General features: G+C 35.4%; 1 protein-coding gene across 1 annotated transcript in view; it reads right to left on the minus strand.

The window, feature by feature from the left end:
• Positions 1–17,090, minus strand: part of LOC131065853 (exocyst complex component SEC8) — a 246,086-nt gene that overhangs the window by 51,757 nt on the left and 177,239 nt on the right. Inside the window, exons 15-17 of the mRNA XM_058000496.2 lie at positions 13,371–13,471; positions 2,446–2,558; positions 2,122–2,229 (exon numbers count right to left, since the gene is read on the minus strand). Coding sequence (XP_057856479.2) covers positions 2,122–2,229; positions 2,446–2,558; positions 13,371–13,471 — 322 coding nt within the window. The remainder of the gene's footprint in view (positions 1–2,121; positions 2,230–2,445; positions 2,559–13,370; positions 13,472–17,090) is intronic.

A 17,090-nucleotide genomic window follows, 5' to 3' on the forward strand; every position in this document is an offset into this window, starting at 1 on the left:
TGCCCTTTAAATGATCTCTCCTTTACCACCTTCCATAACCATTAAGTCACCACTTTACATAGGAATTGAGGCACCACCTTTCATAACAATTAAGTCAGCATTTTTGAGATTAATAAATTATTCTCTAAATTGATTTCACTTCCATCTCTTCATCATGCCTGCCCCTTGACAAGAGACACAACCTTTCACAATTAACACCCTTTGAAATAGTACAACCCTTCATAATTCTTGCCCTTTGAAAGAGACACAACCTTATCTACTTTCCATTCCTTTCTTCCTCCATTAATCCTTCCTTAATTCCCACACTTCATTCATTTCTTCCCTCCTTCCCCTTTTCAAATGATCTCTTCTCTCTCTTATATCTCATGTTTGAGAGAGTCACAACTCTTTATTCCATTCCTTTGACTATTCATTAATTTAATTATATTTTAATTATAGTATGTTACATTTTTTATTATTATTATTTTTTTTTAATAAGTAAATAGCTGCAGAGGGGGCAGCACCCTTGTATTAATCAAAATAGGAGAGACATTTTTTATTATTTTATGTCTATTATTATTTATTATTTATTATTAGTTCCTATTTCAAAATGGGGACATTACATATGCTTGCAATAATCACGAGACCACTAATTCCTTGAAAAAAAGGTAATGGAAGATGATGAGTCAAAATAGCTCTGTGTAGAAACATAGGTATACATCAACATTAAATCAATTTTAAGAGATTGAGGCTTCAAAGTTTTCCGTACGGTACACAAGTATTTGGAAACAAACTAGGAAAACAAATTAGAGCATTTGAAATCAACAATGCATCAATATAATACATATCCTATCCAGTTTGTCTAGTTCATGAACAGCTCATCCTCCACTTTTTCATGAAGTATGATTTACAAGCTAAATGAGAAGTAAAGTCCACTAGCATGTTTGGGTGTTCCTGTAGGCCAAGGGAATCCTTAGATTATGACATATATACCTGCACAAAACAAGTGTATAGGCTGTCCCTAGGCCCTTTCCCTCAGGGATATAGCAAAAAAAGAGGACCTCAAAGTTCAATTCCCCATGTTTCAGCAGTAACAAACTAATGTCAAAAAAAGGCCATAACAATAATTTCAAAAAAACATATTGCTGTTTGTTATCCACATGGTAGTGAAAACATTAAGAAAGAAATAAAAAATGCCCACAAGTGACCAAAACAGATCAGAAATGCAACTACAAAGAATAGCAAGAGGGATCCAAAACAAAGTGTGATATGTAAAAACAAAACAAAAACTGGAACGTAATCTGATGAGCAAAATAACCTTAGTCCTGTCAGAAGGGGAGGAACCTGTGAGACCAACAAGGTGACTAGAAATTTTACAAATAGTCCAAAAATCCAAGAGGACTCATTGCCAAAGAAGAGGAACCCAAGGGTACCAGAATCCTGGGCAAATTCAGTCTAATCTTATATTTCTCACTTAGGCTGGTGTTCTAGGTTAATGAGAATTTTAAAAGATTAAGTTACAGACTTTGTAAATACTAGAAGAATTTGATTGCTTGGTCTCTAGCTTTTTAGAAAAATGGCCATAGATAGTTGATTTCTTTATTATGGACATGTTTATTCACATGAAGAATCTTGTTAAGAATAGGAGAAATGAACACATCCAAAGATAGAAGTTAATGTTTTTCATTGATAATTTGGTGGATAATGGGGAAACGAAGAGTTCATTAAGCATTTTTTCTTTAAAAGATTTCATTGTCCTGTTGCTAGGTCTTCAAAAGATATCCTAAAAATACATCTGCAATTCTTATATTGAAAATTAAAGGGCAAGAACAATAAATTGCTGAAATAATAGCACATATGAACTTAAGGGCAATCTCATATCATCCTCATCAAAAGTGAGATAAAAATCTTAAAGTTAAAACCAATCTTCTTTTTCCTATGCTTTCAAAAGGAAAAATAACACTATAAAATCTCATTTTAAAAGTTCTTAGTTCACAGAAAAAAAAATGAGTGTCAGGAATGACAATCAAAGTAAATGACAAAAAACCAACAGACTAACTTGTACACCACAGATCATTATACCCACAAACAAGCTCTCGAAATATAATTCTTGAAAATGAATCAATTGTATACAAGACTTGCCTCCATATAAGATGTCCGGCATCGTTCATAGGCACGTTCAAGAAATGTCTGTACATACTCCACAAGCTCACCTGCATACTTTGGCATGGCTTGTGCCCATCCTAATACCTAATGGGATGACAAGAAATATCTTCAGCTATCTTGACATTAAATAGCAGGTTTATCAAAAAATGTCGAGTAAATCTGAAAAAACAATAAGTTTGAATATCAATACTCTCAGCAGTCTCAAATTCAATCAACGGTAGATTACAAATTACTATGTTCAGGAACCAAAGATTCCACTAAAATAAATCTCTGCCACAGATACCAAATAAATACATATACCTCCTTTGCAAGATGATCAATAGCAAGCAGTCCCTGAAGCACCGGACGACCCTCTTCAACTGATGGATTATATACTGCACCAGCATGAGCTCGTGGCCTAAAAGCAGCAGGGCCTACAGAATTGACCAACCCCATCAAATCAACCTCACTTTGTGGTGCATACATATTAATAAATTATAAGAAACAATCTTACATAGATATTGGATCTTACAATTTTACAGTATCCAGGGACATGTAAAACATCTACTATAACTTACTGTCATAATCAATGAACTGTGGTGCTCAAAAAAGTATATATGATATATAATCCGAGGGTGGTCTGTATTTTAAGGAACTATCTATAGACAATAGAAGAAAATAACTCAAATATTAGATGTTCTTCAGTTCAAGTTTTGAGTGCCGTTTCGATTAGTATAATATTAATAAAATTCTTAGAAGATAAGGCTTACTTGTAATGTCCCTTTTGTGAAATAGGATTTAATAATAAATAATAATAATTAAATTAAAATATAAACAAATAATAAAATATAATATACTATAATTACAAGTTAATTAAGTTTAATGAAAAGTCAAGAGGCATGCTATGAAGAGTTGTGACTCCCTCAAACATGAGACATAAAAGGGAGAAAAGTTCATTTGAAAGAGGACAACGAGGAAAGGGAAAAAAAGAATGGAGCATAGGAATTAATGAAAGGTAAATCAAAGAAGGAATGGGAAGGAAATAAGGAAGTGATTCTCTCAAAAGGGTAGAAATAATGAAGGGTTGTGACTCTTTCAAAAGGTGATAATTATGAAAGTTGTGACCATTGGAAGATATAAGGGGTAGGACAAATTCAATTAGAGAGAGGGAGACAAGAGGAAGAGAATAAGAGGAAGCAACATTTAATCTATAATTAGAAGTGCAGATCTGATTTGAATGATAAGGCAAGCAATGAGGAGATATGACCCTTAAAATGGGTGTCTCTTTTCAAAGGGATGTATCACCTCAATATAATATGAAAGTGTAAAAGGAATCAGGCAATCAAAGCAGAGCAGAAGTACTCATACATCAAACAGGATCAAGGAAGAAACAATCAGTTTTAGAATTAACAGCAGGCTTATATATTTTCAAGTGCTGGGATCTAAATCAAGATTTAAAGATTGTCAATTTGCATTTACTAAATATATACTTCATACCTTTTTGGGAATTCTAGGGAAAAATACAGTAAATCCCAAAAGGGTACAGTACATTACTTTTGTAACAAAGTCACCTTAGTGACTTAAAAGAGTTTTCTATTTTAGTGTTAAGTGTGAGTTGCGCTATGTTTAACCAATTGCATGTTGATTTGGTTTCATCCTCCAAACTCTATATAAGGAGATGAATCTCATTGAAATCTGTATCCTGATATCTATTATAATAATAATATTGTGTTCTATTGGTTTCTATAGCATGGCATCAAAGCAGGGAACTATATGAAAAAGAGAGTTATTATCATTGTGGTGCAGCAGACACAAAGGTTCGGAGATCAAATTGCATAGGTTTATTTTTGGTGGAATTTGTGATAGTTTTCAAGATTTATTTGCATACATATTTCTGGTAAAATCATGTCCACATCTTTATGGAAATCATGACCTCCGATCTGCTAAAACTTACAATGGATTTATTAAGGAAAATCATGGTTTTTTTAAACAATTGTTTTGGGTGATATTTTATTGAAAAATCATGATTTTTATGATTTAAGTCATTCCTAGTTTGTCTAAAAGAAAGGGTGTAATTCTATGTTAAAACGTGGGAACCAATTTTGTATGAAATTGAAGCGGAATTGTTTCTGAAAAATTGCATTATTTTTACCAGTTTATTCTGGCCGCGGCTAGGGCACATGTATATGTAGGGTTTTCAGGCCACAACTCATTTTCTTTTTTAGCCATTTTATACCAATAGGATCCATGGAATTTGCAAATTTTCAAAGGGTTTTAAGCTGATTTTGAACAGTCCATGGCTAGGGCAAGTAAAACCTATTTTTTTCCATTATTGCTTAGTTTAAATAAAATAAAAATAGGCATATGTATATGTATATGTATGTACTATGTATAGATATATGTATATATGTGTGTGTGTGTGTATATATATATATAAATATATATGCATAATTTTGTATGCATATATATATTTACTGAATACTATAGCTTGCATGTTCAATTGTTATAATCGAACCACAATTATATCTTTCTCTTCTTCATATTATTATTCATGTTCAGCTCTCAAATTGTATACATCAACATACAGTTTCGTTAAATATAAAAAAATAGTTCCGCATCTTCACATTGGTACACCCTTGTTTCAATGCCTTATCAACGTAACTTGAAAAGATCTACACAAATTAAAGTAATTGTAAGGATGATTTGATGTTTGTTCATTACTACCTCCGATTATATTAATTTTTTGCATGCATGTGAGAACGTGGAGAGGTGAAGCAGCTATGTGGATGATGGACATAACGATGAATCGATGTTTGTTAACACAATCAAAATTTTGGGATATTTTGCTCTAATCGCTAGTACTTCGATTTGTAGAATGCAATTGCTTCTCCTTTTACTGCTATGTCATTGCGGTCTGTATATTCTATAGATATTTATAGTTGTATGTGCACAATTGTTAGGATGATTAGATGCATGTTCAAAACTTTCTCAAGTATATAAATTTGTTTTGGCAGGCATGTAGAGAGTTGTGGGAGGTAACTAGAAGACATCCTATTGTAACCAGACATTTCAGGTAAAGTCTTTCAAGACTTTACTTTGGCGGTGACCCAATTGACATCATGTATTGTTCTCTATTGTTCATTCCATTTTTCTTATATTTTATGTATATTTCTTAATTGTTGTGAACAATATGGCAAACCATTGTAAACCCCATTGCAAGTTCCTTATTTTGTTTACTTATGGATTTCATTGTACATATATGATTCTCATTATGTACGCTGCTCAAATGTGTAGCTCATTTCTGTTTTACATGTATATTTAATTGTTTTTTTGTTTACATATGCTTGCATATATGTATGTATATGACTGCTTACATATATATTTATATGTACCACATATTATTGCATCAATTGTAGCTTCAGTTCAATGGCTGCAAGCAACAAACATACAAATCAATGGTGCAAAAAATATATGACTGAAACATATTGGAAGAACAGTTACCATAAAATATATATTGTTTTTGTCATTTCTGTTTTACAAATCCCATAAGTGAGGGTTTCAGAAAATAACCATAAAATTTTCTAATCATTTCAGTCTGTAATTATTTCACCATATAAAGTGCAAAAGATCATAGTAACGAATCCCTAGACAGTATAAATACAATAATGCAAAAAAGACAAGACTAGTGGAGCAAACCAGATTAACAAGTATCATGGTCTGCAAATGTAAGGAGAACTCAGAAAAGATAGCTCGACATTAACTGAAACCTAGAAATCATTGCATGATGGTGAAGCCATTATGTGGTGGTGTATACAGTTCAAAAGCAGGACATGAATAATAATGTGAAAAAGAGAAAGGTATAACTGTGATATTGATTATAAACAATGAAAATGCTGCTATTTTTAAATTTGGAACATTGTATTTGTAACAGCTGTAAGTTGATTTTGATATTGATTTTGATAGGGTTTTATTTACATGTTTGTATATATTTTTGACATTGAGTATATATTAACAGCAGTTTCAAATATGAAAACATGAATTACACACACAATGAAACTGTACGGTGGTGTATATAGTTAGAAAGGAGAACACGAGTAATAATATGAATGAGAGAAAGATATAACTGTGACATAATTATAAACAATGAAAATGCTTGTGTTAAAATTGGAACCTTGCATTTGTAACTGCTGTCAAAAAATTTGTACAGGGATTTATTTATGAGTTCGTATATATATTTTTGACACTGGGCATATACTAACGGTAGGTTCAAATATGAAACCGTGAATTTAAAGAAGCTGGAGAAAATCTCAAAACAATAACTATGCAACAACAAATATGAGAATTTTTTAATTTATAAAAGAGAAAACCACCAAATATCAAGTCTCTACAACATTATAAATATCATGAAGTTATACCCCAAATAAAAAAAATATTGTATAAAGCAGTCCAGATGACATAAAACAGAACTTGCAAATTTAGAGTGCCATATAAAAAAAGTATATATAGATATATAAACTGTATGGTGATGTATGCAGTTTGAAAGCATAACATGAATAATACAAGGGAAAGATGTAATTGTGATAAGCTTATAAAAATGAGAATGCTGCTATTTTAAAATTTGGAACCTTACATTTGTAATAGCTGAAAAAAATATTCTACAGGGTTTATTTAAGTCTTTATATATTTTTAATATTTTGTTTTATATTTATTTGGGGAACCTTACACATTTATTGTTTGTGCAGGTACATATAGTAGATAGAGTTAATACATGTAGATGTGAAAGGAAGTATGGGAGAATGTGCAATTGAAAGACCATAAAGTTGATAGGGGCTTGTCATTGTGACAACTTAGGCACCATTAACTGTGAATATGTATATGTAAATACAATATGTTTTGAGTTTTGGGCCACTTGCATAAGCTGGTATTTTAAAAAAAATGAAAGTGGGTATTTTGGTGCAACTTGTCTTGTATAAGAAATGCAAATGTATGTGTAGCTGTTTACATTCATTGGTCAAATACACCTTCTCTTGTGAACATGTATTTGTGCATTTGCAAGATTTTAGTGGCCTATTTAAAGTTTTTTAATGGCTAAAATGCAAAAGTTTCTTGGGGGGTCTAGAGTGAATGGTAATTAGAACATGGGTGGTAACTGGGCCCCTTCCCCCACTTTGCTGCAAATTTTCTTTGACTGATGTATGTACAGCTTGATTCCACACCAACAACAGCCATAAGATGTTGGGATATATACACATTCTATTTTAAGTCCAACATGGTACTGAGTATAATACATCAATTGGCACTCAAGCTTAGCCTTTTAATCGGTTCTTGGACTCAGTTTCAAAACTCACAACTTCACAAAACTCAGCAGTACTCAGCAAAATTTTCCAGAACTTAAGAAGACTAAGAAAAACTCGCCAAAAGCTAAGCCAGATGAGCAATTGTGTGATTTATTCAGTTGCAGAAATAATCTGCAAATTAGCTTATTACTCAGCAAATTTTGAAACTATGATTTATGCTATCTACACACGATATGCGGGTTTCAATTCTGAAAAGTGTTGCAACCTTCTCATCTCTTCCTCTCAGCTATAGAAAGGATATGATCAACAAACACTTTATATCTGGAATCTCACCTTTCTGCCCATTTTGTTTAGTAATGGATGTGTTGAATGAGTTTAGGGGTGAATTTTTTCTAACATCATCTCAAACTCAAGTTTTAATCTCTTCTAAAGATCTGGTGGTTCCTCGAACCATTTTAACAACTTACAGCCTTGTCCCATATGCCTTCAAAGACAGAACATGTATCCAGGCCTACAGCTGTTTGTTTCAAGCTTTTGTGGACAAATTCAGGGCTGACTTACTGTGAGCAGGTACATTTATGTTTCAAGTTTCATCAGTTAAACTTTAGGCTCATTTTGACATCAGATCACAACAAAAGGACACCACACAAAATTTGCAACATTTGGAGGGCTGCACAAATAAATTTTAACCTCAATTTGGGTTTGTAGCTGAAGCAGGATGTCCCCATATACAATTTCAGACCAATCAGACATTATATGAACGAGTTCTAGATTCCACATTCAGGCTGCCTATTAATTGGGTGGGCATTGGTGTCATTCTCTGTCAATACTTGCTGTTGGTGAATCAAAAACCCATCAATGTCACAATATTTTTCCCCAAACTTCCAAGAGCATTTGTATAGCACCTTTAACCCCTATTTATCAAATTTTGTAGCTGATGGGATCATTTTCTTGTACAGTCATCAGTCGCTAGTTGTTCATCAATCCTGTCCCTTCTTTGCTCAAACCTGAGTGGAACGATGTCTTCAACATTGGATCCACATGCTAACCAATTTCAGATCATGAATTAATTGATTTAGCTACCCATAATTCATTGTAAAAACATCGCAGACCTTTTTTACTTCCTGCTATTGTAGAGCTAGTTCATATGTTTATGCTGTGATTGTTAGAAATTTCGGTTAAGCTTTTGTTATTACATACTTGAAATAAGACTCTCATAGAACAAGGATTTAGTGTGAAAATAAATTCTTATTTATAGATCTGACATATTTCCAACTTAGTATATGTGAGAAGTGCAGAACTGGAATACGTATAAAATCTGATTTGCTCTAGAAATCAAGACAATATAGATTTATAAATGATTTTCTGCAACAACAATGACCAGTTATATTTTGATTTGTGATTGCTTAATGTATTTGTATTATTTTTTAATTTTAATTGAATCCAGATATTAATTTTAAAATTTTATAAATCATTTCTTTCCCAGTTTAAATATTTTTTTCCACATTCTTCCAGGCCTGCCTTCAATGTGCCATCCATTAAAATTTGGAAGGCCTGTCCAGGCATCACTAAAATATGCCTGCTTCACTTTCAAAGCTAGGACGGGCATAAGCTATGTAACAAAACTATAGCTGCTAAAGGCTGTACAAGAAGATGAAAATACATGAGATGGAAAGTTTGACGCAGAATCATTGTATAATGCAAGCTAATTAGTAAAGCATAGAATTCTTTAATGCATAACACTGTATTTCACTTTAGGAACTTATCCCTTTGGAACACATCCTAAGCATTAATTTCCATTTACTTAAGTTTGTCTATGCAGAAACAGCCTGCAACTTTCCTTTGATCATGTTGTTAAATTCTCAATGCGTGACGTATCATCCTTCACCTTTTGGGTTTGCCTTGTAGAAAAGAGCAGAAAGAGTCAATAGGAGTTGCAGTTTCAATGATGTGTTCTGCTTACATAATACTGGAGAGGATTAAAAGATTTTATCTAAGTGTTGTGGCCTGAGCAAGTATACAATTTTTTTAATAATGGTGCTCAAATCCAGAAATTTAAACATGTTAATTCAAATCCCAAAACACAATGCTTTACATGATAAAACTCGTATCCAAGATTCATCATTTTGACTGGGCTTATTTTCAATAAATTCAATGTAATGTCCCATTCCTGAACTAAGATTGGATAGTAAAAGAATAATAATAAAATTAAAATATGAAATAAATAAATAATAATAATATAAATAAGTAATAATAAAATATAATGTTCATCAAGACAATTAAAATGAAGGAGACTGATAAACAAAAGATAGTGATTGGAATATATTGTGGAACCATAATAACTATCGATTAAAAGGAAGGAGACACCCCTCTTGGACGCATTCATCATGGTGGCCGTGTTTTTTGGGAAAAGACATACCTTTCTAATTGAAGAAGAAGGTATAATGGAGAGGATGTGAGGACTCCTAAAAGGGAGGAAGACTTTATTTTTATTTATTGAGTCCTAATCTGCAGAATACAGACAAGCCACAGAATTAACAAGTAATGAAAGCATGAACAATGAATAATTATAATCAGGATCAACGACCAGCAGTGAGGAGTAGATAAAGAATAGAAAGTATATATAAAGATAAGACAATTTCAGTATTAAAATGGACAGATCGATCAACTGAAACAAGAGTATGAAGAAAGGAATAACTTTGAGACAGGCCCGATCCAGGACCAAAGGCCTCCCAAAACCACAAGCTGAAGCCTGACTGGACCCTGAAACGAAGGAAGCCTACAAACTAATTACGCCAAGGACTAACACACCAGACACACTTCCAAGACCTACATGAGTCAGTCCCGTACCAACAACCTATACCCCAAGATCGAAAACGCTGTCACAGGCCCTTTTAATACCGATATCAGTCCAGAAGTATCACACGAGGCTAAGCCAATCACTAGAGAAGAGAAACCGAAATAGGATATGTGTAAGGAAGGGGGCGGAGCCACTATGGAGGAGGGAAAGAAAAGGGCAATAAACTATTAAGCAGGGCGGGAAAATTGAAATGGACCTTTCTTCTTGCTTTCTGTCTGAGCTTCCCGACCAGTTTCTATGCCAGTGTCACTACTAGGTAAACAACAAAGTAAACTAGCTATGTTGCCACCTTAACTGTTGGCTCCACTGATGAGTAAACGAGGTCATCTACCTCCGATGCCTTTGCTGCTTCTAGTCTAAGCTTCTCCCTCTAGGTGGAATCCTTGTTCTGGCATTTACTAGGTGTTAAAAGCCTGTTTATGTGCCGGAGATTTCTTATTCATCGTATTAATCGTTCAATGGAACCAAGGAGGAGAAGTGAACGATCCACTAGCGGGGATATACCGAGTGATGAATTACGGTACTAGCACAGCAAATATTAAAGTCTTCTTATTTCCTATTTTTGAGTAATAGCCCGTCTCTGTTCCCGGCCAGTCCTACTCAATCTCGATCCGCTGATGGTAGCGCCTCTGCAGGTTATGGATCCAGATACGAGCTAGAGGGTTACTTTCAAAAGAAGGGGTGCCAGGATCGATGCTCCTGCTTGCTCCGCCATTGCATTGCTCTCTTTGCTATAGGTGCTGCTTTTGTTTAGTCAACTAGGTTTTCAACGTGCCTCTGCTTATGTCTTTGAAACGACCTCTGCTTACGCCAGGTAAACTTCAACTTCAACTCCTTTTTTTCCACTGATGCTAGCTCTGGAATAGCCTTTGTGCTTGCTGGTCATGGATATGTATCTAAATATCGAACCATTGGCTCTTAGGGTATCAATCTCGATTAACGAGATCTGACTCTGCCTTCGCTCTACCAAGTTCTGGTACCGGGAGTGAAACTGCTCGATCGTAGTGCTCTACACCTGAAGGACCAGGGACTCTATATGGAACAGGAAGGGATGCTTCGGACTCTATAATTGGAATGGATACTGCGGACTCTCGATCTGGAAATGGTTCGAGATCAATCGCATCCGCGACTAGTGCTTGGAATGCTGAGAGAGGTGGTGGTCCTGTCTTAGCTCCTGGCTTCGCTGCTGAAACCTATGCCTTTGCCAATGCCTTTGTGCCCACTTCTATCTTTGCTTCTAGGTAAACTGAATTAACAACTAGCTTTGGATCTTTACCTGCGTATGGATCAACTGCTTTTTAAACAATTGGTACTACTGAAGGATGGGGGCAATGGTACCTATTGTTTTTTGCTGTTACGGTCAGCTCTCTCCGGAAAGAGGAGCTTTGGTGGCATTGCTGGGCTGGAATAAGGCTCCATTTATGGCGTGACTATGGGCTTCTCTGCTTGCGATGGGGTTAGGTACTGGGATGCTATAAAGTGGTGGGGTCTAATCGGGGTCGGAGGGAGGCTATAAAACACTGGACCTTAAACCCTACAAGGGATACGCACATATATAAACTAGGACGACAGGAGGGAACGTGGGCACGGGATCGGCGAGACTATGGCTCTCAAACTTCAAGGAGTGCCTAAGCGGGTAGTGCCTCCGCCTCTGCTGCTAGTTCGGATGCTGTTTGGTTTGGTGCTGGGTGATCTCCTGGGTCAATGGGGTAAACTCGGTTAGCTGGATCGATTTAAACCGATACGCTTAGCTCGCTTGCCGAACGATATCGCACTTGGCAAACCGGACACTCACTACAGCTACATCAATCACATGGAGAAATAGCATTCCTTACCTTCCTCTTTGCAGAAGCCGAAGAATCAGCAATTCGCCTCCTCCCGGCATCATCATCAGCAGTCGGTTTAAGTCCTAGCGTATTGATGAAGACTACCAAATAATAATAAAGATCCAGCAGTCTTAAGATAAAGAAGAAGACAACTAGTAGAATGATTAGTTAAGGGGTTGAAACACCTATTAACTAACAAGTCAAAGACTTATATGTTAAGCGTCTAACTAATCGAATAGTTATCAATGTTAACAACATACCATCCATAGAAGATTAAGAGAAGCTATCAGTGGGAACTTGTGGTTAAGGGATATCAAAGGAGTTGAATAATTGAAGTTTCCTGACTATCGCCCTTATCGATTATTGACAAGGCTAAAATTATGAAAAGGCACGATTAGGGATAACAAAGGAAAGCAGTTAAAAAGAGACAAGGGACGTGTCTCTTAGAAGCCACCTCACCTCATCATATAAGAAGACGATCATAATCATTCCAAACAGCAGCAATTGTATTTTATCTTATTTTCTTATTCCAGTTTGGAAGAGTTCAGAGTGAGCAAGGCCGAAGGCCCAAAATTGAGAGCTTTCACCAATCGGAATTATATCTGAGATAGCCCCATCGTTATTGCATGTTAATAGTGTCAAGATCAGAAAAAGCATATTCCACATTGTTGCAAATATATATTTCCAGATCTGAAAACAGCAACCTATTACTGTGAGTGATATCATCATATTCATTCATTGCATGCTTAATCGATAGATCAGAAACAGCATCTCAGATCATCATTACTGGCCAACCGTAGCATATACGTTAGAGCATATTATCAGCGATTGGCACATATAGTATTGAGCCGCGAGCATATGTTATATTGAATATCAGAGACACCCACTGTCTAATTGCCATAATTATATCAAGGAAGCCACCATCACTTGCTAGTCTTACCATTGAGATCAACTGAACATACTAGAATGATAATCTCACCATTGTTGAATTAAGCATTGATACATATAGAACAAGTCCTCTTGCATACATTTAATTGATTGAATCAGAGATAGCAGTGATCTTGTCTCATACATTACATCCTTTGCATAACATAAACATTACAAGTGGTATCATAGAGTAACATCCATTTGTGATATTTGAGGTTTTGATGGGAAGAAGTCTCTTGCAATTGATTCTTAAGTTAATTGTTCCCTCATTCTTTAGAGCCTACATAAGGGAAATTGCGTTCAACCAAACTATACACATTTGTGCTAATAACTTACTTGCTATTGCTTGCTGTACACACTTTCGATAATCAACAAACATGGCTGGAAGAAAATGATCTTTCACAAAATTCTCAATGAAAGCTTGAAGCCCATCATTCCTGTTGACAGATGAACAAAAAGGAAAAAGTAATTATAACTACAGAAAACAGACGTTGTATAACCACCTTTTATGAAATGCTAATGATGTCTCCATATTCTAGTTTAAAGATGAGATCAAAGTTTCAAACCTATGCTGAAACACATACTAAACAGAAAATTTGGAAACATAAATTTTATTCATGAAACAGTGAAGGAAGAAACTCATCACCATGTTTTCTCATAATCATAAATACAGAATCCCTAAAGAGAACATGGCAAGTCCCATGTCCTCAACTGAACAAAGCTTGATCTTAGTTATTTCCCTATTAAATAGTCAATGTGATGAAATTGAGTAGCTTACCATAGTTTTTCAGACAAATATATTTTTGTTCTGGGTTTAGGCCCTCAATCAATATTGTCAAAGAAGATATGTTTAGTTGTACTTGTTTGGTCTCTAGATAGTGTCAGTCCATGCAACTACCCTCAGCTTTTAGATTGTTCTGCTGATGGGAATGCATTAGTCTGCTGCTTTATTCAAATATCGATTTGTATTTATACCATAGGTTTGATTCTAAAAGGCAGGTTTTTGCTATGAAATAAGTCAGAAAGGCTGCATGTAGAGGTGAAATTATGAGATGCATACATTTAGACATGCAAAAACTGCTGAGCAATATCAGGAAGAATAAATGTTCTTCGTATCTAACAACTCTCAAATTGGTATATCTTAAAGAAATAACAATCTGAAAGTTTCATAGCCCTATAAATACAAAAGAAAGCACAAAAATGGTAAAAAGAAAACAGTTTTTCAATTTCAAGCCTTAGTGCCATTTAAGCATATCCTTTAATAATTTCTAATCTAAGCAATTTGACATCCCACTCCTACTGTACTAAAAATGGTTCCTCATAAGTGTACTATCATCAGTCTATTTAATTAATCTAATAAACCCCCACTGGCACTCCTTTCCCCTTCCACTTAATGATTAAACTGAATATAATTCCAAGTTTATTTCTAAAATCGACAAACTTATCTTTACCTAGTGGTTTAGTCATTATGTCAACAATTTGGTCTACAGTAAGCTACTAATAAAGACAAAATCAACTGACCATCAAATATCGTGGCAATGAACTTCAATATAATTGGTTCTAGCATAATAGATTGGATCACACACCATCTTGAGAACACTCCAATTGTCATAGAAAGTTAAGGTCAACCATTTTGTCAAGTTGAAAATTGACCAAAAACCATTGTAACCATATTGCCTCAGCCAACGACTACCTTGGATTCTACATCAATGGAAGATAAGGAAATTGTGTTGTGTAGCTTGTCCTGAACCAAAATTGATAACATTTAAACTTTTGTACACCTTGTATCAATTGGTCCAGCACAATCAGAATCAATAATTCCTGCTAGCAATGATGTAAAATACCAAAGTTGAGAGACCACTTGAAATATAAAACAACTTATTTTACACCTTGCAAAAGTTCCACTTGAGGCTTACACATAAATAAAAAAAGACTACATGCTGCAAAACATTAAGCTAGTGAGGTGGTTGTAAAATAAATCAAACTATCTGCAAACTGTAGATACACCAATTCATTGACCAATAGCGAATCAGTGTTAGTTGAGAGCTTTATCCTAACTTCCATAGGTGTAGATATCAGATTACATTCAGTTATTCTGATTTTTTAGAAAGAACTTTGGAATACGTTTTTTGTGATACAAATATAGCATTGATTAGATTGCCAAAATTCTACACCTAAACAATATTGAAGCAATCATAGACCTTTCATTTTAAAAATGGAACAAATATTAAATCATCGACATAGAAAACTTGGAACACCATTAACAACCACTGATTTTGACATAGAATATCTATGATTGATAACGATTTTAAAATACAAAGCTCAAGGAGACTTCTTAAGTCCATCTAAGGACTATACCAACTTAAAAACCAAATGTTCTTTCCCAAGAATGTGGAACCCCAATGACTACACCATGTAGACTTCTTCCTTTAAGTCTCCATTCAAGAAAGCACTTTTGACATCCATTTGATATATCTTACAACCATTCCCCTTATTTGTATTGTTAGAACCTTTGTGAAAATATCGTCTAGAACATACGAAGATCAAGCACTAGATAAAAGAATGATGAGAAATGATTTTCATTGTAGAGATGTATGCAAATTATTCATTTCATTGACTTTTGAACCTAACTACAAAGTATGTGCCACCCACTATAGATAGGCAGATGTTGGGGCCTATTTGAAGCCCTACTTATAAAGTGGTCCACCAAGGTGAACAAAATTTTGAATCAAGCATCCTAGCCCTTTCTCCAAGCCAAGAATTCTAGCCAACTTACACCAATTAAATGAATCGAATTATTAATGGATCACTGACCTAATCTGTCGGTCTGTGCTTTTGGCACAATCATTTCAACTCATCCGCTATGAGCTTTGCATATTATCCAAAATAGCATCAAATCTATCAGAATGAAAACAAAACACTCAAGTTTGACTCTATACGTTCAAACCACCTAAATAAATCTATAAGGCTATCACCTTCCTTGGCCAGATCTTTCATCCAACCTTTTCACAATTTTAGGGAATTATGGAGAATTCCCTACCCAGTACGATGAAAAGATAGCTTGGTTTGAAACATTTTGACGAGATCGTTTGAATTTGATTGGGCTAATCACACTATGGAAAGGCAGGGGCCAAACATTGCCATTTGCCATTTAATCTTCCATTGCTGGGAAGCTAGAGCCATATAGTTTACATAGACATTTAAGGTTCCCATTTCAATTATTTCTGGCCTTTTGACTCAATTCTTTCTGACAATTTAACTCAATTCTCAATTTGGCCTTCACTTCTCCTTTGGTGGCTCTGAGATCGAGACCGTCTCCTCCTATATCTACCTGAGGGTTAAGTTCTCTGACCCTCGTTTCAGCTTGAGACCCGCCATCCAATTGCGCATCAACAAGGGGTATGGTTCCTTGGCCCTTCTTGACATCACTTCCAGTTAACCTCGTCCAAGATGACACTTTTAGATACTCTCATCCGGCCTACTGTTCTTTATGGTTCAGTGGTTTGGGGGCCTTCCTTATTGGAGTTAATTGGGTCCATATCGAGCAGTTTCCAATCCTCCTCCTTTGACACATCATCGATGTAAGCAGTCTACTCCCCACAATATCATTTTGGCTGAGTTCGATGCCCGCCCCTTCAGACTTGAGGCCATCTTTGATCTTATTTGGTTTCTTCACTGTCTCGGTGGTTTTGCAGACTCTAGCGCTGGGCATCACAGATACCCTTACCTTGCCTACTGCTCCTCAGAGGCTATGCTTCTTCGGCCCCTTCTGGGATAGCTCATTGTTGGTTCACTAGGGCTTTGGCCCTCCTTGGCTCTATCGAGATTGAGATTGATCATCACCCCCCCTTCTAGTACTCTCTTGATGTCGCTCACCATCTCCTCCCTTCCAGACAGGAGATGAACAGGTGCTTCAGAGATGACATCTATAGACAGTACATCTATACCACTTGGGTCAACCCCCATGGGGGTCTTCGCCCCAAGATGGCGTTCAATGCAGAGCACTTTCTTGAGCTGCAGGACGGGTTCATTGTTCGTCCTTCCTATATCTGACGC

Source organism: Cryptomeria japonica, chromosome 6 (genome assembly GCF_030272615.1).
Source record: "Cryptomeria japonica chromosome 6, Sugi_1.0, whole genome shotgun sequence".
In the NCBI taxonomy this organism is placed as follows: Eukaryota; Viridiplantae; Streptophyta; class Pinopsida; order Cupressales; family Cupressaceae; genus Cryptomeria; species Cryptomeria japonica.